Below are 26,626 nucleotides of genomic sequence, written 5' to 3' on the forward strand. Positions count from 1 at the left end.
TTTAATAGGAAAAATGACAGCTTAGTCCCCAGAATTTTACTGTAAAATATACTTTTTTTTTTTTTCATCATCTCACAGTAAAATGGAAAAACAGTAGCACTGTTTTTTACGGGGAAAAATGGCAGCTTAGTCGCCAGAATTTTACTGTAAAATATACTTTTTATATACAACATATTACAATAAAATGGAAAAACTGTACTAATATTTTTTTACGGAAATAATGGCAGCTTTGTCACCAGAATTTTACTGTAAAATATACTTCTTTTTACAACATATTACAGTAAAACGGAAACAATACCACTGTTTTTTTACGGGGGGAAATTGCAGCTTAGTCACCCAAATTTTACCTTAAAATATACTGTGTTTTCTTTTTTGCTGTTGTTTTTTTTTTTTTTTTTTTTTACAGAGTATTACAGTAAAATTTAAAAAAAAAAACTGTTTTTTACGGGGGAAATGGCAGCTTAGTCACCAGAATTGTACTGTAAAATATACCTTTTTTCAACATATTACTATAGAATGGGAAAAAGAGCACCAATGTTTTTTACGGACAAAATGGCAGCTCAGTCACCAAAATTTTACCGAACAATATACTTTTTATGTACAACATATTACAATAAAATGGGAAAACAGTAGCACTGTTCTTTTATGGGGAAAACATGGCAGCTTAGTCACCAGAATTTTACTGTAAAATATGTAGTGTTTTTAAACAACAGGTAATTAAGTATACATTTATAAACAGTGCCAACGTTTTTTAATAGGAATAAGGGCAGCTTAGTCAACAGAATTGTACTGTAAAATATACTTTATTTTTAAATTTTTTCAACATATTACAGTAAAATGAAAGAGAGTAGCACTGTTTTTTACGGAAAAAATGGCATCTTAGTTACCAGAATTTTACTGTAAAATATACTGTGTTTTCTTTTTTGCTGTTGTTTTTTACAGCATATTACAGTAAAATGAAAAAAAAAACTGTTTTTTTAATGGGAAAAATGGCAATTTAGTCTGACTGTAAAATAAAAAATGTTTTATCTATTATCTATACACAAAATATTACAGTAAATAGGAAAAACAGTGCTATTGTTTTTTATGGGGAAAACGGCAGCTTAGTCACCAGAATTTGACTGTAAAATAAAAAATGTTTTATACATACACAAATTATTACAGTACAATGAAAAACAGTATCACTGTTTTTTTACGGGGGGAAATACAGCTTAGTCACCAGGTTTTACTGTAAAATATACAGTGTTTTCTTTTTTGATTTTTTTCTACATATTACAGTAAAATTAAAAAAAAAATGTTTACAGAAAAATGACAGCTTAGTCACCAGAATATTACTGTTATATATATATATATATATATATATATATATATATAAATATATATATTTATTTATTCATTTATTTTTTTTTCTATAAATACACATCATAATAACATTTAAAATGGAAAAACAGTACCACTATATTTAATGGGAGAAAAAAGACAGCTTAGTCACCAGAATGTTACTGTAAAATAAACATTGTTTTCTTTTTTTTAAAATGGCAGCTTAGTCACTAGGATTTTGCCGTACAACACACTGTGTTTTCTTTTTTGCTGTTGTTGTTTTTTTTTACAGCGTATTACAGTTAAATGTAAAAAAAAACATTTTTATGGAAAAAATGGCAGCTTAGTCACCAGAATTTTACTGTAAAATATTATATATATATATATATATATATATATATAATATATATATATATATATATATATACACATACATACACACATACATACATACATACAGATATATATATATAGATATATATATGTAGGTGTGGGAAAAAATCACAAGACTACTTCATCTCTACAGATCTGTTTCATGAGGGGTTCCCTCAATCATCAGGAGATGAAATATTACAGTAAAATTTAAAAATGGTACCACTGGAGGTAAAGTGGTAGCTTGTTGTGTTTCCATTTCCAGAAACACGCCATAAAAACAAGTGTGGTAAAAAAAAAAAAAAACATACAAAAAACGACAGTAGTTTTTTCAATTGACAGTAATATACTTTGTACATTTACCATCAAATCTATTTTCATTATAGTTTCATGCAAAATCTGATATTCAAGTATTTATTTTGACCAAAAATGGTTTGTAAAGAATGCTAACAAAAAATGTATTGTAATATTATGGGTCTAAAATATATGCAGTACATATATATTTGAATGAATGTAACCACTCATGTATTTGTGGGGGGAGCGCCACAGGTAAATAAACTCCTTATGATGGGACCGTCCATCAGCTGGTGTGACAAAGAATGTTTTTACCTTCCTGACAGACACTCTGCACACGGAAGGGTCCAGCACTCCCGTGTGTGGGTTGGCGCTCATCTTGGACACGAAGGAGAACCTCTTCCTCCAGCGCACGCAGTTCTCCCGGACCTCCTGTCTGTGTACAAGAACATTGAAACGTTATTATTCATCTCCTGGACCTCCTGTCTGCACACAAGAACATGCAAACGTTATTTCGTCGTCACACTGAGGAAACACAACATTGTTTGAGTTTGTTTATCCACAGCCGTTGCCCGGCAACCGGTGCCATAACGATGGCGAGAAGGTTTGTTTCGGAGAACAAAAAAGGTGACGTCCCCAAGGGGTCGTCATGGAAACATAATCAGGAAGTGTTTGCCTGTGGTGTCGCTGCGTAAATAATACACACAAAAACTTTGTTTGTGACCGCAAAGAAAAACCTGTGTGAAGATGGCCGCCCACCTTCTGTGTTGCAACAGTTATTTGTCTGTTACGGTTTCAACATTGTTATAGTTTTTATGTTATTAAAGTGTAATTACGGTGTAATTATTCATAACAGTCCCCCACCTAGTCAGCATCTCCCCAAACGTGTCCCATTCCTTTGTGCTACAACAGTTATTTATATATTATAGTTTTTGTTGTTAACTATTATAGTCTTGATATCAACATGTATGTGACTGGCATCTAATGCTATCAGCTTGTTTTCACCTAGTATCACTATGATCTAACTTGATATCAACTTGTTTGTGACTGGCATCTCATGCTATCAGCTTGTTTTCACTTAGTATCTCTATGATCTAACTTGATATCAACATGTTTGTGACTGGCATCACATGATATCAACTTGTTTTCACCTAGTATCACTATGATCCAACTTGATATCAACATGTTTGTGAATGGCATCACATGATATCAACTTGTTTTAACCTCGTATCTCTATGATCTAACTTGATATCAACATGTTTGTGACTGGAATCACATGATATCAACTTGTGTTCACCTAGTATCACTATGATCCAACTTGATAAACAAGTTTGTAACTGGCATCACATGATATCAGCTTCTTTGCACCTAGTATCCCTATTATCCAACTTGGTATCAACATGTTTGTGACTGGCATCACATGATATTAGCTTGTTTGCACCTAGTATCACTATGATCCAACTTGATATTAACATGTTTGTGACTGGCATCACATGATATTAGCTTGTTTGCACCTAGTATCACTATGATCCAACTTGATATTAACATGTTTGTGACTGGCATCACATGATATCAACTTGTTTTCACATAGTATCACTATGATCCAACTTGAGAACAACTTGTTTGACTGGCATCACATGATATCAGCTTGTTTGCATCTAGTATCACCATGATCCAACTAGATAACATGTTTGTGACTGACATCACATGCTATCAACTTGTTAGCATCTAGTATCACCATAATCCAACTAGATATCAACATGTTGTGACTGGTATCACATGATATCAACTTGTTAGCACCCATTATTACTATGATCCAACTTGATATCAACTTGTCTGTGACTGGCATCACATATCAACTTGTTTTCACCTAGTATCACTATGACCCAACTTGATAAACATGTTTGTGACTGTCATCAAATGATATCAACTTGTTAGCCCCTAGTATTACTATGCTCCAACTTGATATGCTCTTGTTTGTGACTGGCATCACATGATATCAACTTGTTTTCACCTAGTATCACTGTGATCCAATTTGATATCAACGTGTTTGTGACGGGTATCACATGATATCAGCTTGTTTTCACCTAGTATCACCATAATCCAACTTGATATCAACATGTTTGCAACTGACATTGCATCATACTACTTTAGTTAGCGCCCAATATCAACATGTTTAAACTTGATATCAACTTGTTTGTGACTGATATCACATAATGTAAACATGTTAACACCTAGTGTCAATATGATCCAATTTGATATCAACTTGTTTGTGACTGGCATCACATGATATCAACTTGTTTTCACATAGTATCACTAAGATCCAACTTGATATCAACATGTTCGTGACTGGCATCACATGATATCAACTTGTTTTCACATGGTATCACTATGATTCAACTTGATATTAACATAGTGTACCTGGCATCGCATGATATCAACTTTCTAGCACCTAGTATCACTAAGATCCAACTTGATATCAACTTGTGACTGGCATCACATGATATCAACTTGTTAGCGCCTAGTATCACTAAGATCCAACTTGATATCAACTTGTTTGTGACTGGCATCACATGATATCAACTTGTTTTCACATAGTATCACTGTCATCCAACTTGATATCAACTTGATTGTGACTGGCATCACATGATTTCAACTTGTTTTCACTTAGTATCACCATGATCCAACTTGATATCAACTTTTTTGTGACTGGCATCACATGATATCAACTTGTTTTCACATAGTAAAAGATCCAACTTGATATCAACTCGTTTGTGACTGGCATCACATGATATCAACTTGTTTTCACATAGTATTACTAAGATCCAACTTGATATCAACTTGTTTGTGACCGGCATCACATGCTATCAGCTTGTTTTTACTTAGTATCACCATGATCCAACTTGATATCAACTTGTTTGTGACTGGCATCACATGATATCAACTTGTTTTCACATATTAAAAGATCCAACTTGATATCAACTTGTTTGTGACCGGCATCACATGCTATCAGCTTGTTTTCACTTAGTATCACCATGATCAAACTTGATATCAACTTGTTTGTGACTGGCATCACATGCTATCAGATTGTTTTCACTTAGTATCACCATGATCCAACTTGATATCAACTTGTTTGTGACTGGCATCACACGATATCAGCTTGTTTTCACTTAGTATCACCATGATTCAACTTGTTTGTGACTGGCATCACATGATATCAACTTGTTTTCACATAGTAACACTAAGATCCAACTTGATATCAACTTATTTGTGACTGGCATCACGTGATATCAACTTGTTTTCACATAGTATCGCTGATATACAACTTGATATCAACTTATTAATGACCGGCATCACATGATATCAACTTGTTTTTGTTTTCACATAGTATCACTTTGATTCAACTTGATATTAACATAGTGTACCTGGGATCGCATATCAACTTGTTAGCACCTAGTATCCCTATGATCCAACTTGATATCAACATGTTTGAGACTGGCATCACATGCTATCAGCTTGTTTTCACCTAGTATCACTATGATCCAACTATTAACATGTTTGTAACTGACATTGCATCACATTACTTTTGTCAGCACCCAGTATTAACATGTTTTAACTTGATATCAAAGTGTTTGTAACTGCCATCGCATGATATCAAAATGTTTAGCACCTGGTATCAACATGTTCAAACCTGATATCAAAGTGTTTGTAACTGCCATCGCATGATATCAACATGTCAGCACCTGGTATCAATATGCTAACTTGTTGAAGAGTCTATGCGCAGTCAGTCACATGACAGGAAGAGAAAACGCACACGTGTCACTCCCACTTCCATCCCATGATAGGCGGCCCGTCTCCACGGCAACCGCTTTGGTCCTTGCAGTTTAAAGGCTGAACATGGCTGGGAAACTAAGCTCTTAAACACACACACGCACACGCATGCGCACGCACACAGTAACTGTTGCTGCTCACGCCCCTCCCCTCCCCCCACGGCTGCCATTGTGTGCTCTACAAGGAAGCTCTGTTAGCTCGCACTCGCTAACTCGCCTCAGTTGTTCCCGTTGCAATACAGAAATGATCCGTTCCAGAGTCAAACTGCAGCCAATATAAAAGCTTAACTCCGGCTTTTCATGTTTTTGCACTCACTTTGTTGTCTCTCCCATGCACCTTAAATGCACCACAACTGATTATGCTGATGCTAATGATATCGAATAATCACCAAAAAAAAAAAAAATGCTACCATTAAATGTTAGCATGGAAATACATAAAATGTTAACATAGGATAATTTTGCATGTTTCTAATATGGTGCTATGTAACAAAAGTCATGATTCTTTTTTTTTGGTATTAATAATAAAATTAGCTAAAACACTGATATAAAACATTAGCATGCTAATGTTAGCATGATGACAAAATAACATTTAACATACATCCAAGAAGGTGGCAAGTATAAAAAAAAGCAATGATTTAGGTTTAAAATAATAACATTTGCTAGAATGCTAGCATAAAATGTTAGCATGCTAATTATGGATTGCTAATATATACCATACATCTATGATAGCACCAAGTATTAATAGCCATGATTTTTTTATTTTTTTAATGTTTTTTAGGTATAATCTAATAAAATGAGCTAAAATGTTAGCATCAAACACTGCCATGCTGACGTTAGCATGATGTCATACAACAAGTTTGCGTATTTCTAAGAAGTCGCCAAGTATCCAGTAGGTTTAAATGATTAAAATTGGCAAACATTCTAGCATAAAATGTTAGCATGCTAATACAGGATAAGTTGGCATACCTATAAGGTAGCGCCAAGCTTTAAAAAACATAATTTTTAGGTTTAAATGGGGAAAAAAATGGCAAAATTGATAGCATAAAATGATAGCATGGTGGCAAGTATAAAAAAGCAAAGATTTAAGTTTAAATTAATGAAATTTGCTAAAATGGTAGCATATAACATTAGCATGCTAATGCTGGCATGCTAATATATACACCATACTTCTATGATAACGCCCAGTATTAATAGCCATGATTTGTTTTTGTTGGTGTTTTGTTTTGTTTTTTCTTTTTTTGTTTTTGTTTTTTAGGTTTAAACTAAAAAAAATTGCTAAAATGCTAACATCAAACATTACCATGCTGACGTTAGCATGATGTGATGGAACATGTTTGCGTATTTGTAAGAATTTGCCAAGGAGGTTTAAATGAATGAAATTGGCAAAAATGCTAGCATAAAATGTTAGCATGCTTATATCGGATAAGTTGGCATACCTAGAAAGTATCGCCAAGTATCAAAAAACATAGTTTTATTTAGGTATAAACAAAAAAAAATGTACTAAAATGCTAGCATCAAACATTTTCATGCTGACGCTAGCATGATGTTATAGAACAAGTTTGCGTATTTCTAAGAATTTGCCAATTATCGAGTAGGTTTAAATGAATAAAACTGGCAAAAATGCTAGCATTAAATGTTAGCATGCTAATACGAAATAAGTTGGCATACCTTTAGAAGGTAGCGCCAAGTATAGAGAAAAAACAATTTTTAGGTTTAACTGGGGAAAAATTTTTGGGCAAAAATGCTAGCAGAAATTGTTAGCATGCAAATACATAAAATGTTAATGTAGGATAATTTAGCATGATCCTAATATGGCGCCATGTAACAAAGGTCATTATTTTTGTTTTTGTTTAAATTAATAACATTTGCTAAAACACTGATATAAAACATTAGCAAACAAATGTTAGCATGATGACATAAGAACATTTAACATACATCCAAGAAGGTGGCAAGTATAAAAAAGCAATGATTTAGGTTCAAACGAATAAAATTTGCTAAAATGCCAGCATAAAATATTAGCACACTAATGTTGGACTGCTAATATCTTCATACAAATATGATAGCGCCAAGGATTAATAGCCATGATTTTTTTTAAATTGGCAAAAATACTATAAAAAAAATGTTAGCTTGCTTATACAGGATAAGTTAACATACCTAAAAAGTAGCGCCAAATATTAAAAAAAAAAAGTTGTATTTTATTTTAGGTATAATCTAATAAAATTAGCTAAAATGCTACCATCATACATTACCATGCTGACGTTAGCATGATGTCATAGAACAAGTCTGCGTATTTCTAATAATTCGCCAAGTATCGAGTAGGTTTAAATGAATAAAACTGGCGAAAATGCTAGCATAAAATGCTAGCATGCTAACACGGGATATGTTAGCATACTTATGAGGTAGCGCCAAGTATCAAAAAACATAGTTTTTTTTAGGTATAAACTAAAAAATTGTTAAAATGCTAGCATCAAACATTACCATGCTGATGTTAGCATGAGGTCATAGAATAAGTTTGCGTATTTTTAAGAATTTGCCAAGTATTCAGTATGTTTGTATGGATAAAATTGGCAAAAATACACGCATAAAATGTTAGCATGCTTATATGGCATAAGTTGGCATACCTATTTGGTAGCGCCAAGTATCAAAAACCATATTTTATCAGTTTAAATTACTCAAATTGGCTAAATGCTAGTATAAAATGTCAGCATGCTAATACGGGATAAGTTGGCATACCTATAAGGTAGTGCCAAGTATCAAAAACCATAATTTTTAGGTTTAAATGGGGAAAAAAATTGGCAAAAAATGCTAGCAGAAAACGTTAGCATGCTAATGTGGGCCTGCTAATACAAACCATACTTCTATGATAGCGCCAAGTATTTATAGCCAACATTTTTTTAAGTTGACATCCCTATTAGGTAGCGCCCAATATGAAAAAAATATTTTATGTTATTTATTTTTTCAATTTTAATTTTTTTCTTTGTCTTGAAAAAGGGAGTTTTTTGTCATGAAAAAGGGAAGTTTTTTGGGTTGGTGCACTAATTGTAAGTGTATTTTGTGTTTTTTATGTGGGTTTAATTTTTAAAAAAAAAATTTAAATGAAAAAAATAATTAATTAAAAAATTCTTCTGTGGCCCGGTATCAATCGAGCCGTGGCCCCGTGACACTAATAAGGTGCCATGTATCATGTGATTTTTTTGTTTTGGTTAAAAACAATAAAATAAGCTCAAACACTGATATAAAATGTTAGCGTGCTAATGTTAGCATGATAGCAGGAAAAATGAGTGTACTTCTAAGGTGGAAGCAAGCGTAGCGAAAGGGCAGCTCTTATCGGGGAAGTTGTCCATTTGTTAGGAGGAACATTCCTGAGCAGCAGTCGCTTTGTGGGGTCTCCATGGCGATCTGGCGGTGTGACGCTCTCCCGTTGCTATAAAAGGTTAACAAAGTTCGAGAAGGTCCGTGGTGAGGGTCTAAAAGTCAGTCATCCCCCGGGCCGGCCCACCGAGATACGCCGAGTGCTGAGGAAGACTTTGGATCACCTTGCCAACACAAGCTCTTCATGGGTCAACAAAAGAGAAACATAAAATGTTTGGTCGGGAAGTCAATGTGCTAAAATGCTAGCATAAAACGCCGCTAATGTCAAAATGCTAACGTAAGAAAAAGTAGAACATTTTTAATATCATTTAAAGTATCAAGAGCAATGATATTCAAATTTAAACAAATACAATTTGCTAAAATTTTAACACAAAAAGCTAACATGCTAATGTTAGCATGATAACATAAGAAAAAGGATCGTACTCTTATTATGGTTTAAAGTATCACAAGCCGTGATATTTAGGTTAAAACTAAGACCATTCGCTAAAACGCTAGCATTAAACATTGACATGGTAATGTTAGCATGCTAATGTTAGCAGGATAACATAATAAAAAGTATCATGCTTTTATCATGGTTCAAAGTATCACAAGCCATGATATTTAGGTTTAAACTACGACAATTTGCTAAAATGCTAGCATGAAACGTTAGCATGGTAATGTTAGCACGATAACAAAAGAAAAAGTAGCATACTTTTAATGTGGTGCCAAGTTTTACTGGCCGTAATATTTAGGTTTGAACAAATACAATTTGCTAAACTGCTAGTATAAAATGTTAGCCTGCTATAATTAGCATGCTAATATAGGATAAGTTAACATACTTCTAAGATGGCGAAAAGTATCATAAGCCAGGATTTTTAGGTTTAAAAGAATAAAATGAGCAAACATTCTATCATAAAATTTTAGCATGCTAATTTTACCATGACAAAATAAGAAAAAGTAGCATACTTTTATTATGGTTTAAAACAGGGGTCACCAAGATGAGTAGCCCGCTGGCCGATTCTAAAAATAGCTCAAATAGCAGCACTTACCAGTGAGCTGCCTCTATTTTTTTAATTTTATTTATTTACTAGCAAGGTGGTCTCGCTTTGCTCGACATTTTGAATTCCAATAGAGACAAAACTCAAATAGAATTTGAAAATCCAAGAAAATATTTTAAAGACTTGGTCTTCACTTGTTTAAATGAATTCATTTATTTTTTTACTTTGCTTCTTATAACTTTCAGAAAGACAATTTTAGAGAAAAAATACAAAATTAAGAAGGATTTTAAGATTTTTAAACATATATAGCTTTTTACCTTTTAAATTCCTTCCTTCTCTTTCCTGATCATTTAAATAAATTTTCAAGTAAATATTTCTTTTTGTATTGTAAAGAATAATAAATACATTTTAAATAAATTCTTCATTTTAGCTTCAGTTTTTTCAACAAAGAATATTTGTGAAAACTTTCTTCAAACTTATTACGATTAAAATTCAAAAAAATTATTCTGGCTAATCTTGAAAATCTTTACAATCAAATTTAAATCTTATTTCAAAGTCTTTTGAATTTCTTTTAAAATTTTTGTTCCGGAAAACCTAGAAAATTAATGATTTGTCTTTGTTAGAAACAGCTTGGTCCAATTTGTTATATATTCTAACAAAGTGCAGATTGGATTTTAACCTGTTTAAAACATATAATCAAAATTCTAAAATTAATCTTAAATCAGGAAAAATTACTAATGATGTTCCATAAATTATTTTTAAAATGTTTTCAAAAAGATTTTTTTCGGTAGAATTTTTAATTTTAAAGAGTCGAAATTGAAGATAAACTATGTTTCAAAATTTAAGTTTCATTTTTTTTCCTGTTTTCTCTTCTTTTAAACCGTTCAATTAAGTGTTTTTTTCAGCATTTATTCTCTACAAAAAACTTTACGTTAAAGGAAAAAAAAAGTACGATGGAATGACAGACAGAAATACCCATTTTTATATATATATATATATATATATATATATATATATATATATATATATATATATATATATATATTTACCGTATTTCCTTGAATTGGCGCCGAGGGCGCTAATTAATTTAAAACCTCTTCTCACTCCTACGCTTACCAAAGGCATGCGGTAAATGTAAGCATGCGCTAATTATTTTAAAACCTCTTCTCACTCCGGCACTTACCAAAGGTATGCAGTAAAAATTGGAGTTTGATGTAAGCATGGACCTTAAATCCTACTGAATAGCTCTTAATCTTCTTCCCTTTATGCGATTTCAAATTACCGGTATTGAAATCAGCCTCCTCCATTTTGAAAATGATGACAGGGGAAGTGTCACTCGTGACGTCACGAGTTTCACCAGGCGGTAATACTAAGCATGCGCTAATTATTTTGGAAAGCGAGTTTGGCCCGGCAGTAATTCAAGGCAGGCGCACACTATATGCCCTGCGGCAATTCAAGGAAATACGGTATTTATTAAAGGTAAATTGACCAAATTGGCTATTTCTGGCAATTTTTTAAAGTGTGTATCAAACTGGTAGCCCTTCGCATTAATCAGTACCCAAGAAGTAGCTCTTGGTTTCAAAAAGGTTGGTGACCCCTGGTTTAAAATATCACAAGTCATGATATTGAGGTTGAAACTCAGACAATTCACTGAAATGCTAGCATAAAACGCAAGCATGGTAATGTTAGCACGCTAATGTTAACACAATAACATGAGAAAAAGTAGCATACTTTTAATATCGCGCCAAGTATCCCAAGCCATTAAACGAATAGAATTTGCAAAAATTGTAGTCTAATATGTTAACATGCTAACGTTAGCATGATGACATAGTGATAGTTGGCAGACTTCTAAGAGGGCGCAAAGTATCGAAGGCCATGATTTTTAAGTTCATACCAATAAAATTGTAATTAATGCTAGCGTAAAATGTTAGCATGCTAATATAGGATAAAATAACATCCTTTTAAGATGGCGCAAAGTATCATAAGCCCGAATTTTTAGGTTTAAAAGAATAAAATTAACTAAAATTCTATCATAAAATGTTAGCACGCTTACGTTATCATGATGACAGTGATAGTTTGCAGACTTCTAAAATGGTGCAAAGTATCGAAGGCCATGATTTTGAAGTTTATACCAATAAAATTGTCAAAAATGGTAGCGTAAAATGTTATTATGCTAACATATAATAAAAAAAACATCCTTTTAAGATGGCCCAAAGCATCTTAAGCCAGGATTTTTGGCTTTAGAATAATAAAATTAGCTAAAATTCAATAATAAAATGTTAGCATGCGAACATTAGCATGAGGACATAGTGATAGTTTGCAGACTTCTAAGATGGCGCCAAGTATCGAAGGCCATGATTTTTAAGTTCATACCAATAAAATTGTAATTAATGCTCGCGTAAAATGTTAGCATGCTAATATAGGATAAAATAACATCCTTTTAAGATGGCGCAAAGTATCATAAGCCAGAATTTTTAGGTATAAAGGAATAAAATTAGCTAAAATTCTATCACAAAGACATGCACCTGGGGATAGGTTGATTGGCAACACTAAATTGGCCCTAGTGTGTGAATGTGAGTGTGAATGTTGTCTGTCTATCTGTGTTGGCCCTGCGATGAGGTGGCGACTTGTCCAGGGTGTACCCTGCCTTCCGCCCGATTGTAGCTGAGATAGGCGCCAGCGCCCCCCGCGACCCCGAAAGGGAATAAGCGGTAGAAAATGGATGGATGGATGGAAAATGTTAGCACGCTTACGTTATCATGATGACAGTGATAGTTCGCAGACTTCTAAAATGGTGCCAAGTATCGAAGGCCATGATTTTGAGGTTTATACCAATAAAATTGTCAAAAATGCTAGCGTAAAATGTTAGCATGCTAATATACGATTAAAAAAAAACATCCTTTTAAGATGGCCCAAAGCAACTTAAGCCAGGATTTTTGGCTTTAAAATAATAAAATTAGCTAAACTTCAATAATAAAATGTTAGCATGCGAACATTAGCATGATGACATAGTGATAGTTTGCAGACTTCTAAGATGGCGCCAAGTATTGAAGGCCAGGATTTTGAAGTTTATACCAATAAAATTGTCAAAAATACTAGTGTAAAATGTTAGCATGCAAATATAGGACAAAATAACATCCTTTTAAGATGGCGCAAAGTATCATAAGCCAGGATTTTTAGGTTTAAAGGAATAAAATTTGCTAAAATTCTATCATAAAATGTTAGCATGCCAACGTTAGCATGATGACAGTGATAGTTTGCAGACTTCTAAGATGGTGCCAAGTATCGAAGGCCATGATTTTGAAGTTTATACCAATAAAATTGTCAAAAATGCTAGCGTCAAATGTTAGCATACTAATATACAATTAAAAAAAAACATCATTTTAAGATGGCCCAAAGCATCTTAAGCCAAGATTTTTAGCTTTAGAATAAGTGATGAGGTGGCGACTTGTCCAGGGTGTACCCCGCCTTCCGCCCGATTGTAGCTGAGATAGGCGCCAGCGCCCCCCGCGACCCCAAAAGGGAATAAGCGGTAGGAAATGGATGGATGGATGGATAATAAAATTAGCTAAAATTCTATCATAAAATGTTAGCATGCTAATGTTAGCATGATGACATAGTGATAGTTTGCAGACTTCTAAGATGGCGCCAAGTATCGAAGGCCATGATTTTTAAGTTTATACCAATAAAATTGTCAAAAATGATAGAGTAAATGTTAGCATGCTAATATAAGACATAATAACATCCTTTTAAGATGGCGCAAAGTATCATAAGGCAGGATTTTTAGGTTTAAAGGAATAAAATTAGCTAAAATTCTAATATAAAATGTTAGCATGCTAACTTTAGCATGATGACAGAGATAGTTTGCAGACTTCTAAGATGGTGCAAAGTATCGAAGGCCATGATTTTGAAGTTTATACCAATAAAATTGTCAAAAATGCTACCGTAGAATGTTAACATGCTAATATAGGATAAAATAAAATCCTTTTAAGATGGCGCAAAATATCTTAAGCCAGGATTTTTAAGGTTTAAAAATAATAAAATTAGCTAAAATTAAAATATACAATGTTAGCATGCTAATTTTAACATAATAACATTACAAAAAGTAGCATAACATTTTTACAAATGCTAGCATAAAACGTTAGCATGCTAACATAGGACAAATTAGCGTACTTCCAAGATGGTGCTGAAGTCAACTGGTCAGCTTTTATTTATAGAAAAAGGACTGACTTGAAAAGCTTTTATTTTGTAGCTACAGGAAGCCCCGACACGCCTTCTGTTCTACAGATGACAGAAACATCAGTGTTTTTCCCCACAGGAACCAAAATAATTCATCTTGTTTCAATCAAGACACACACGCGCACACGCACATACACACACGCGCGCACACACACACACACGCGCACAAACACACGCACACACACAAAATATGCAAATAAGGTGACAAGCAAGAAGAAAACAGGAAGCAGCTGTTTAAAGGTGGCTGATCCAAGCTAACCTCTCATCCACAACGTGTGCTCACTTCCTCCTCTGCATCGTTCTTTTAGGCGCCATCATGGCCGCCACACCGCCGCCACGCTTCGTGACCAGCACAACAACTCCTCTCAGGGTCGCCACGGCAACAACAACACGACAAGCGGCGGGAGTGGCGGCTGACCGGTTGAGATGCAGACAGTAACATAAACTTGATATCAAAATGTTAGCACCTGGAATCACATGATATCAACATGTTTACACTGGCATCACATGATATCAACATGTTGGCACCTGACCTCACATGAAATCAACATGTTAACACCTGGCATCACCATGTTTAAACTTGATATCAACATGTTTACACTGGCATCACATGATATCAACATGTTTATACTGGCATCACATGATATCAACATGTTAGCACCTGGCATCGCCATGTTTAAACTTGATATCAACATGTTTACACTGGTATCACATGATATCAACTTGTCTGCACCTGGCATTACATAATATCAACATGTTTGAACCTTGCATCACATGATATCAACATGTTGGCACCTGGCATCACATGTTATCAACATGTCTGCACCTGGCATTACATAATATCAACATGTTTGAAGCTGGCATCACATGATACCAACATGTTGGCGCCTGGCATCACATGATATCAATATGTCTGCACCTGGCATTACATAATATCAACATGTTTGAACCTTGCATCACATGATATCAACATGTTGGCACCTGGCATCACATGATATCAACATGTCTGCACCTGGCATTACATAATATCAACATGTTTGAAGCTGGCATCACATGATATCAACATGTTGGCACCTGGCATCACATGATATCAATATGTCTGCACCTGGCATTACATAATATTAACATGTTAGCACCTGGCATCACATAATATCAACATGTTAACACCTGGCATCACCATGTTTAAACTTGATATCAACATGTTTACACTGGCATCACATGATATCAACATTTTAGCACCTGGCATCACCATGTTTAAACTTGATATCGACATGTTTATGAATGCATCACATGATATCAACATGTTAGCAGCTGGCATAAACAAGTTTAATCTTGATATCAACATGTTTGTACTAGCATCACATGATATCAACATGTTACCACCTGGCATCAAATGATATCAACATGTTAGAATCTGGCATCACCATGTTTAAACTTGATATCAACATGTTTGTACTGGCATCACATGATATCAACATGTTAGCACCGGGCATCACCATGTTTAAACTTGATATCAACATGTTTATACTGGCATCACATGATATCAACATGTTAGGACCTGGAATCACCATGTTTAAACTTGATATCAACATGTTTGTACATGCATCACATGATATCAACATGTTAGCACTCGGCATCACCTGATATCACCGTGTTCAAACTGAATATCAACATGTTAGCACCTGGCAACAACAAGTTTAAACTTGTTATCAACATGTTTATACTGGCATCACATAATATCAACATGTTAGCCCCTGGCATCACATGATATCAACATGTTAGCATCTGGCATCCCCGTGTTTAAACTTGATATCAACATGTTTATACTGGCATCACATGATATCAACATGTTAGGACCTGGCATCACCATGTTTAAACTTGATATCAACATGTTTTTACTTGCATCACATGATATCAACATGTTAGGACCTAGCATGACCATGTTTAAACTTGATATCAACATGTTAGCACCTGGCATCACATGATATCAACATGTTAGCACCTGGCATCATCATGTATAAACTTCATATCAACATGTTTATAATGGCATCACATCATATCAACATGCTAGCACCTGGCATAAACAAGTTTAATTTTGATATCAACATGTTTATACTAGCATCACATGATATCAACATGTTAGCACCTGGCATCACATGATAACATTTAGCACCTGGAATCACCATGTTTAAACTTGATATCAACGTGTTTATACTGGCATCACATGAAATCAACATGTTAGCACCTGGAATCACATGTTAGCACCTGGCATCACCATGTTTCAACTTGATATCAACATGTTTATACTGGCATCACATGATATCAACATCTCAGCACTTGATATCACCGTGTTCAAACTGGATACCAACATGTTAGCACCTCCCATCAGATAATGTTAGCACCTGGTATCACCATGTTTAAAATGGATATCAACATGTTTATACTGGCATCACATGATATCAACTTATTGGCACCTGGCGTCACATGATATCAACATTTTAGTACCTGGAATCACATGATATCAACATGTTAGCACCTGGCATCAAATGATATCAACATGTTAGCACCTGGCATCACATGATATCAACATGTTAGCACCTGGCATCACCATGTTTAAACTTGATATCAACATGTTTATACTGGCATTACATGATATCAACATGTTAGCACCTGGCATCACCATGTTTAAACTTGATATCAACATGTTTACACTGGCATCACATGATATCAACATGTTATCACCTGGCATCACCATGTTTAAACTTGATATCAACATGTTAGCACCTGGCATAACATGATATCAACATGTTAGCACCTGGCATCAACAAGTTTAAATTAGTTATCAACATGTTTATACTGCCATCACATAATATCAACATGTTAGCACCTGGCATCACATGATATCAACATGTTAGCACCTGGCATCAACAAGTTTCAACTTGATATCAACATGTTTATACTGGCATCACATCATATCAACATGCTAGCACCTGGCATCAACAAGTTTAATTTTGATATCAACATGTTTATACTAGCATCACATGATATCAACATGTTAGCACCTGGCATCACATGATATCAACATGTTAGCACCTGGCATCACATGATAACATTTAGCACCTGGCATCACGTGATATCAACATGTTAGCACCTGGCATCACCATGTTTCAACTTGATATCAACGTGTTAGCACCTGGCATCAACAAGTTTCAACTTGATATCAACATGTTTATACTGGCATCACATCATATCAACATGCTAGCACCTGGCATCAACAAGTTTAATTTTGATATCAACATGTTTATACTAGCATCACATGATATCAACATGTTAGCACCTGGCATCACATGATATCAACATGTTAGCACCTGGCATCACATGATAACATTTAGCACCTGGCATCACGTGATATCAACATGTTAGCACCTGGCATCACCATGTTTCAACTTGATATCAACGTGTTAGCACCTGGCATCACCATGTTTAAACTTGATATCAACATGTTTACAGTGGCATCACATGATATCAACATGTTATCACCTGGCATCAACAAGTTTAAACTAGTTATCAACATGTTTATACTGCCATCACATAATATCAACATATGAGCACCTGGCATCACATGATATCAACATGTTAGCACCTGGCATCAACAAGTTTCAACTTGATATCAACATGTTTATACTGGCAACACATCATATCAACATGTTAGCACCTGGCATCAACAAGTTTCAACTTGATATCAACATGTTTATACTAGCATCACATGATATCAACATGTTAGCACCTGGCATCACATGATAACATTTAGCACCTGGCATCACCATGCTTAAACTTGATATCAACGTGTTTATACTGGCATCACGTGATATCAACATGTTAGCACCTGGAATCACATGTGAGCACCTGGCATCACCATGTTTCAACTTGATATCAACGTGTTAGCACCTGGCATCACCATGTTTCAACTTGATATCAACGTGTTAGCACCTGGCATCACCATGTTTAAACTTGATATCAACATGTTTGTACTGGCATCACATGATATCAATATCTCAGCACCTGATATCACCGTGTTCAAACTGGATACCAACATGTTAGCACATCCCATCAGATGATGTTAGCACCTGGTATCACCATGTTTAAAATGGATATCAACATTTTTATTTTGGCATCACATGATATCAACTTGTTAGCACCTGGCATCACCATGTTTAAACTTGATATCAACGTGTTTATACTGACATCACGTGATATCAACATGTTAGCACCTAGAATCACATGATATCAAGATGTTAGCACTTGGCATCACCATGTTTAAACTGGATATCAAGATGTTAGCACCTGGCATCACCATGTTTAAACTTGATATCAACATGTTTGTACTGGCATCACATGATATCAACATCTCAGCACCTGATATCACCATGTTCAAACTGGATACAATCATGTTAGCACATCCCATCAGATAATGTTAGCACCTGGTATCTCCATGTTTAAAATGGATATCAACATGTTTACACTGGCATCACATGATATCAACTTGTTGGCACCTGGCGTCACATAATATCAACATTTTAGCACCTGGAATCACATGATATCAACATGTTAGCACCTGGCATCAAAAAGTTTAATCTTGGTATCAACATGTTTATACTAGCATCACATGATATCAACATGTTAGCACCTGGCATCAACATGTTTAAACTTGATATCAACATGTTTCTACTGGCATCACATGATATCAACATGTTAACACCTGGCATCACATGATATCAACATGTTAACACCTGGCATCACATGATATCAACCTGTTAGCACCTGGTATCACAGGAGATCAACATGTTAGCACATGGAATCACATGATATCAACATGTTAGCACATGATATCAACATGTTAGCACCTGGCATCAAAAAGTTTAATCTTGATATCAACATGTTTATACTAGCATCACATGATATCAACATGTTAGCACCTGGCATCACATGATATCAACATGTTAGCACCTGGCATCAACATGTTTAAACTTGATATCAACATGTTTCTACTGGCATCACATGATATCAACATGTTAACACCTGGCATCACATGATATCAACATGTCTACACCTGGCATGAAATGATATCATGTTAGCACCTGGTACTACTACCATGGCTAAACTTGATATCAACGTGTTTGTTTCGGCTATTTGTGGCGGGAAAGAGTAGGAACCACCGGGTCACATGGTTTGTGTGGGCGGGGCTTCACATACAAAGACATGGATTGTCACATGTCACATAACACTAATCAGTGCCAGACACCAGAGAGAGCGAGAGAGAGAGCGAGAGAGCGAGAGAGAGAGAGAGAGAGCGAGAGGCCTGCAGATGATAAGGAGGTGGTTATGTAAGAATAACCTATGAGTGGTCGGGGGAAGGGAAAGAAGATTTAGCTTGGAAAAATACTTCCATGGAGGAAGAAGAACAATAATTATACATCCAACTTTGGAACGCTCACACAACGTGTGTTTTGTAAACTTATGCTGTCTTTAAGTTGAAGTGGAGTGATCATTGGTTTTTTGGTGACACCTACTGGTCTCAAATGAATGAAGTTGGGCTGAAGAGGAATGATGCGGACACGCTTGTTACTGAATATTTGTAATACTTCTGATACCAACATGTTTGCACCTGCCATCCCTTGATATCGACACACACACACACACACACACACACACAAAATAGCAGGTGTAAAGGTGTTGATATTGAAAGATAGCATTTGCAAACATTCTGATATCAAGGGAGAGTAGGTGCAAACGTGTTGATATCAAGAGATACCATATGCAAATGTGTTGCTATCAAAAAATAGCAGGTATAAACATGTTGATATCAAAAGATAGCAGGTGCAAACATTGATATCAAAAGATAGCAGATGCAAACGTGTTGATATCAAAAGATAGCAGGTGAAAATGTGTTGATATCAAAAGATAGCAGGTGTAAATGTGTTGATATCAAAAGATAACAGATGTAAACGTGTTGATATCAATGGAGAGCAGGTGCAAATGGGTTGATATCAAAAGGTACTAGGTGCAAATGTGTTGATATCAAAATATATCAGGTGCAAATGTGTTGATATCAACAGATATCAGGTGCAAACATGTTGATATCAAAAGATAGCAGGTCCAAACATGTTGCTATCAAAAGATAGCAGGTGCAAACATGTTGATATCAAAAGATAGCAGGCGCAAACGTATTGATATCAAAAGATAGCAAGTGCAAACATGTTGCTATCAAGTGTGATATCAGGTGCAGGTATGTTGATATCAAGTATGATACCAGGTGCAGGTATGTTGATATCAAGTATGATATCAGATGCTGGCATGTTGATATCAAGTGTGATACCAGGTTCTGGCATGCCGATATCAAGTATGATACCAGGTGCAGAATATTGATATCAAGTATGATATCAGGTCCTGCCATGTTGATATCAAGTTTGATATCAGGTGCAGGTATGTTGATATCAAGTATGATATCAGATGCTGGCATGTTGATATCAAGTGTGATACCAGGTGCTGGCATGTTGATATTAAGTATGGAACTAGGTCCCAGCATTTTGATAAGTGTAATACCATGTGCTGGAATATTATTATTAAGTATGATACCAGGTGTCCGGATGTTGATACCATGTATGATACCACGTGCTAGCATGTTGATATCAAGTGTGATACCAGGTTCTGGCATGCCGACATCAAGTATGACAACAGGTGCAGAATATTGATATCAAGTATGATATCAGGTCCTGCCATGTTGATATCAAGTTTGATATCAGGTGCAGGTATGTTGATATCAAGTATGATATCAGATGCTGGCATGTTGATATCAAGTGTGATACCAGGTGCTGACATGTTGATATTAAGTATGGAACTAGGTCCCAGCATTTTGATAAGTGTAATACCATGTGCTGGAATATTATTATTAAGTATGATACCAGGTGTCCGGATGTTGATACCATGTATGATACCATGTGCTAGCATGTTGATATCAAATATGATACCAAATGCCCGCATGTTGCAATCAGGTATGATACCAGGTGCCAGCATGTTGATATTAAGTATGATACCAGGTGCCAGCATGTTGACATCAAGTGTGATACCAGGTGCTGGAATACTAATATCTAGTATGATACCAAGTGTCCGGATGTTGATACCATGTATGATACCAGGTGCTAGCATGTTAATATCAAGTATGATACCAAATGCCCGCATGTTGCACTCAAGTAGGATACCAGGTGCCAGCATGTTGATATCAAGTATGATACCAGGTGCTAGCATGTTGATATCAAGTATGATACCAGGTGCGAGCATGATGATATCAAGTATGATAGTAAGTGCCAGCATGTTGTTATCAAGTCTGATTCCAGGTGCTGGCATGTTATCAAGTCTGATACCGGGTCCCGGCATGTTGACATCAAGTGTGATACCGGGTGCTGGAATGTTAATATCAAGTATGATACCAAGTGTCCGGATGTTGATACCATGTATGATACCAGGTGCTAGCATGTTAATATCAAGTATTATACCAGGTGCCAGCATGTTGATATCAAGTATGATACCAGGTGTGAGCATGATGTTATCAAGTATGATACTAGGTGCCAGCATGTTGTTATCAAGTCTGATTCCAGGTGCTGGCATGTTATCAAGTCTGATACCAGGTGCTGGCATGTCGATATCAAGTATATTATCAGGTGCTAGCATGTTGATATCAAGTGTGTTACCAGGTGCTGGCATGTTGATATCAAGTATGATACCAGGTGCTGTAATATTAATATCAAGTATGGTACTAAGTGCCTGGATGTTGATATCAAGTATGATACCAGGTGCTAGCATGTTGATATCAATTATGATACAAAATGCCCGCACGTTGCTATCAAGTGTGATACTAGGTGCCAGTATATTGATATTAAGTACGATACCAGGTGCCAGCATGTTGATATCAAGTATGATACCAGGTGCTGGCATGTTGATATCAGGTATGATACCAGGTACCGGCAAGTTGTTATCAAGTATGATTCCAGGTGCCGGCATGTTGGTGTCAAGTATGATACCAGGTTCAGGCATGTCGATATCAAGTATGATACCAGGTGCTGGAATATTGATATCAAGTATGATACCAGGTGCTGGAATATTGATATCAAGTATGATACCAGGGGCTAGCATGTATATAGCAAGTATGATACCAGGTGCTGGAATATTAGATTAGATAGATTAGATTAGATAGTACTTTATTTATTCCGTCAGGAAAGTTCCTTCAGGAAAATTACAATTTTCAGCACAATCCCATTCAAGATCAGACAAACATTACAGGGAGACAGAACAGGATCGCTGACCCCTTACAAAAAAGACGACATACAGGTAAACAGGGGGGGTATGGGAGAAAAGAATAGAAGATTAAAATAAAATTTAAAAATTTTTTTTTAAAAAAAATCGGTTTTAGCCTGGGCCCTGGAGTGGGGGTGCAGACTTAGCCCAAGGGGGGGAAAAAAATAAATAAATAAATAAAAATAAAAAAATTAAAATAAAATTGTTGTGTTGTATTGATATAAAGTATGATACCAGGTGCTGGAATATTGATATCAAGCATAATACCAGGTGCTAGCATGTTGATATTAAGTATGATACCAGGTGCTGGCATATTATCAAGTATATTACCAAGGGGCAGCATGTTGATATCAAGTATGATACCAGGTGCCAGCATGTTGATACCAATTATGGTTACAGGTGCTGGCATGTTGTTATCAAGTATGATACCAGGTGCTGGTATGTTGATATCAAGTATAATACCAGGTCCAAGCATGTCGATATCAAGTGTGATACCTGGCACCAGCATGTTGTTATCAAGTGTGATTCCACGTGCTGACATCTTGATATTAAGTATGATACCATGTGCTAACATTATGGTATCAGTTGCAAACATGTGGATATCAAGAGTAAATATGGTACCTGGTGCCAACATGTGATACCGAGGAAGATCTGAACAAACAAGTCTTGAACTGGTCTTGAACTGGTCTTGAACAAGTTGGGAAATAAATGGGAAATAAACTGATAGAGTGTTGATTGGTGTTGTGTTGGAACAAAAATGAATGTTTAGCATGTTTAGATAGCATGTTTAGGTTAGCATGTTGAGTCGGGGTCTGACCTGGAGGACGTGGCCGTAAAGTCTCCGTCCAGCAGGCGGACTTTACAGAAGAGGACTCCGTTGACGAACGGAACCGCGCTCAGCTCCTCCAGCGTCAGATGAGTCTGGAACTTGAATTTCTTCTTTTTCGCGAAGAACGCCATCGTTGTTGTGCGCGGACTCTTGTTTCACCTCGACTTCTTCTCGACGCAGGAATCTGCGAACAAATCAAAGTTGCTGGTGGGTCGAGAACAGCCACTTGTTGAACTTTGTTGTAGCCGAGAAGAAGAGAAGAGAAGAAGAGAAGAAGGGAAGAAGGGAAGAAGAGCCACCTGGAGACATCGCGGCCGCCGCTTGGTCCGTCAGAGAAAATGACACAAAATAAGACTTTTTTTTCTCTCCGGACAAGACTCAACAAGCATCAAGCTCGCTAAGCACAACAAACAACTTCCGCTTTATCTCTTTTCAAAGTAAGAGCGTTAAGGTAAGAGTGTTAAAAACGCAGTACGCTTTAATGTGCTCGTTTTTAACGCCAACAATGAAACATCATCGATCATTCAAGCACCAGGTTGTCTTCGTGTCGACTTATCCTCGAAGTCGTTTCATTTGTCGAATCACCTTTGTTTTATATTTTAAAAAGAAATGACATGGTTGCTGTGAGTCATGCTGACTTGATTTAGTCGTCTTTACCGGCGGCCTCCAAGTGGTGAAACAGCGTCCTCAGGCGGTAGATATGTGTAGGTGCTCATTTGGCAACTTTCTAAAACGACAAAAATAAATCACATGCAGCTTCAAACATTAACGACAAGTTGAAGCATTTGAACTCATGCTTGTGTTTTCTACCATACTGCTTTAGACACGTCCCACTAACACTCAGGCTTTACTATAAGTAAACCAATTTGCATGCATCTAATCGTGTCCCTGGTGGTCTAGTGGTTAGGATTCGGCGCTCTCACCGCCGCGGCCCGGGTTCGATTCCCGGTCAGGGAACTTCCTTTTAAAATAAATTCCAATTGTTTACCATTTGTTGGATATGAAACACTTTTACGGTATTTCACAGAAAAAAATCCCGAATCTTACCTTAGTCAATTACGGTAAATGTAAAACCAAACGACGATACTGGGTGGTAGCATGTTAATATCAAGTGTGAAGACGGCAATGCTGGGTGTCAGCATGTTGATATCAAGTATGGATGAGGTGATACTGGGTGGTAACATCTTATCAAGTGTGAATATGACGATACTGGATGGTAGCATGTTGCTTTCAAGTGTGAATATGGTGAAACTGGGCAGTAACATGTTGATATCAAGTGTGAATATGACAATACTGGGCGGTAATATGTTGATATCAAGTGTGATTATGGGGATAATGAGTGGTAAAATGACGATATCAAGTGTGAAGAAGACAATACTGGGTGGTAAAATGTTGATATCAAGTGTGAAGAAGACAATAATGGATGGTAAAATGTTGATATCAAGTGTGAATGAATATGACGATACTGGATGGTAGCATGTTGCTTTCAAGTGTGAATATGGTGAAACTGGGCAGTAACATCCTGATATCAAGTGTGAATATGACGATACTGGGCGGTAATATGTTGATATCAAGTGTGATTATGGGATACTGAGCGGTAAAATGACGATATCAAGTGTGAAGAAGACAATACTGGGTGGTGAAATGTTGATATCAAGTGTGAAGAAGACAATAATGGGTGGTAAAATGTTGATATCAAGTGTGAAGAAGGCAATACTGGGTGGTAACAGATTGATATAAAGTATGAATGAATATGACGATACTGGATGGAAGCATGTTGCGTTCAAGTGTGAATATGGTGAAACTGGGCAGTAACATGCTGATATCAAGTGTGAATATGACGATACTGGGCGGTAATGTGTTGATATAAAGTGTGATTATGGGGATACTGAGTGGTAAAATGACGATATCAAGTGTGAAGAAGACAATAATGGGTGGTAAAATGTTGATATCAAGTGTGAAGAAGACAATACTGGGTGGTAAAATGTTGATATAAAGTATGAATGAATATGACGATACTGGATGGCAGCGTGTTGCTTTCAAGTGTGAATATGGTGAAACTGGGCACTAACATGTTGACATTAATTGTGAATATGACGATACTGGGTGGTAATGTGTTGATATCAAGTGTTATTATGGGGATACTGAGTGGTAAAATGACGATATCAAGTGTGAAGAAGACAATACTGGGTGGTAACAGTTTGATATAAAGTATGAATGAATATGACGATACTGGATGGTAGCATGTTGTTTTCAAGTGTGAATATGGTGAAACTGGGCAGTAACATGCTGATATCAAGTGTGAATATGACGATACTGGGCCATAATATGTTGATATCAAGTGTGAAGAAGACAATACTGGGTGGTAAAATGTTGATGTCAAGTGTGAAAAGATAATACTGGGTGGTAAAATGTTGATGTCAAGTGTGAAAAGACAATACTGGGTGGTAAAATGTTGATATCAAGTGTGAAGAAGACAATACTGGGTGGTAACAGTTTGATATAAAGTATGAATGAATATGACGATACTGGATGGTAGCATGTTGTTTTCAAGTGTGAATATGGTGAAACTGGGCAGTAACATGCTGATATCAAGTGTGAATATGACGATACTGGGCCGTAATATGTTGATATCAAGTGTGAAGAAGACAATACTGGGTGGTAAAATGTTGATGTCAAGTGTGAAAAGACAATACTGGGTGGTAAAATGTTGATATCAAGTGTGAAGAAGACAATAATGGGTGGTAAAATGTTGATATCAAGTGTGAAGAAGACAATACTGGGTGGTAACATGTTGATATAAAGTATGAATGAATATGACGATACTGGATGGTAGCATGTTGCTTTCAAGTGTGAATATGGTGAAACTGGGCAGTAACATGCTGATATCAAGTGTGAATATGACGATACTGGGCGGTAATATGTTGATATCAAGTGTGATTATGGGATACTGAGCGGTAAAATGACGATATCAAGTGTGAAGAAGACAATACTGGGTGGTAAAATGTTGATATAAAGTGTGAAGAAGACAATACTGGGTG

General features: G+C 35.9%; 1 protein-coding gene and 1 non-coding gene across 2 annotated transcripts in view; one reads left to right on the top strand and one right to left on the bottom strand.

Annotated features, from left to right (window-relative positions):
* Positions 1 to 24,036, bottom strand: part of LOC133550135 (early estrogen-induced gene 1 protein-like) — a 40,026-nt gene extending 15,990 nt beyond the window's left edge. The window contains exons 1-3 of the mRNA XM_061896232.1: positions 23,885 to 24,036; positions 23,574 to 23,769; positions 2,302 to 2,422 (exon numbers count right to left, since the gene is read on the bottom strand). Of these exons, the coding sequence (XP_061752216.1) occupies positions 2,302 to 2,422; positions 23,574 to 23,716 (264 nt within the window). The 5' untranslated portion in view covers positions 23,717 to 23,769; positions 23,885 to 24,036. The remainder of the gene's footprint in view (positions 1 to 2,301; positions 2,423 to 23,573; positions 23,770 to 23,884) is intronic.
* Positions 24,037 to 24,470: 434 nt separating this feature from the next.
* On the top strand, positions 24,471 to 24,542 carry trnae-cuc (transfer RNA glutamic acid (anticodon CUC)). The gene has a single exon. It is a non-coding gene; the product is annotated as a tRNA-Glu (tRNA).
* The last annotated feature ends 2,084 nt before the right edge of the window (positions 24,543 to 26,626 follow it).

This window comes from Nerophis ophidion, linkage group LG01, assembly GCF_033978795.1.
Source record: "Nerophis ophidion isolate RoL-2023_Sa linkage group LG01, RoL_Noph_v1.0, whole genome shotgun sequence".
Classification (NCBI taxonomy): Eukaryota; Metazoa; Chordata; class Actinopteri; order Syngnathiformes; family Syngnathidae; genus Nerophis; species Nerophis ophidion.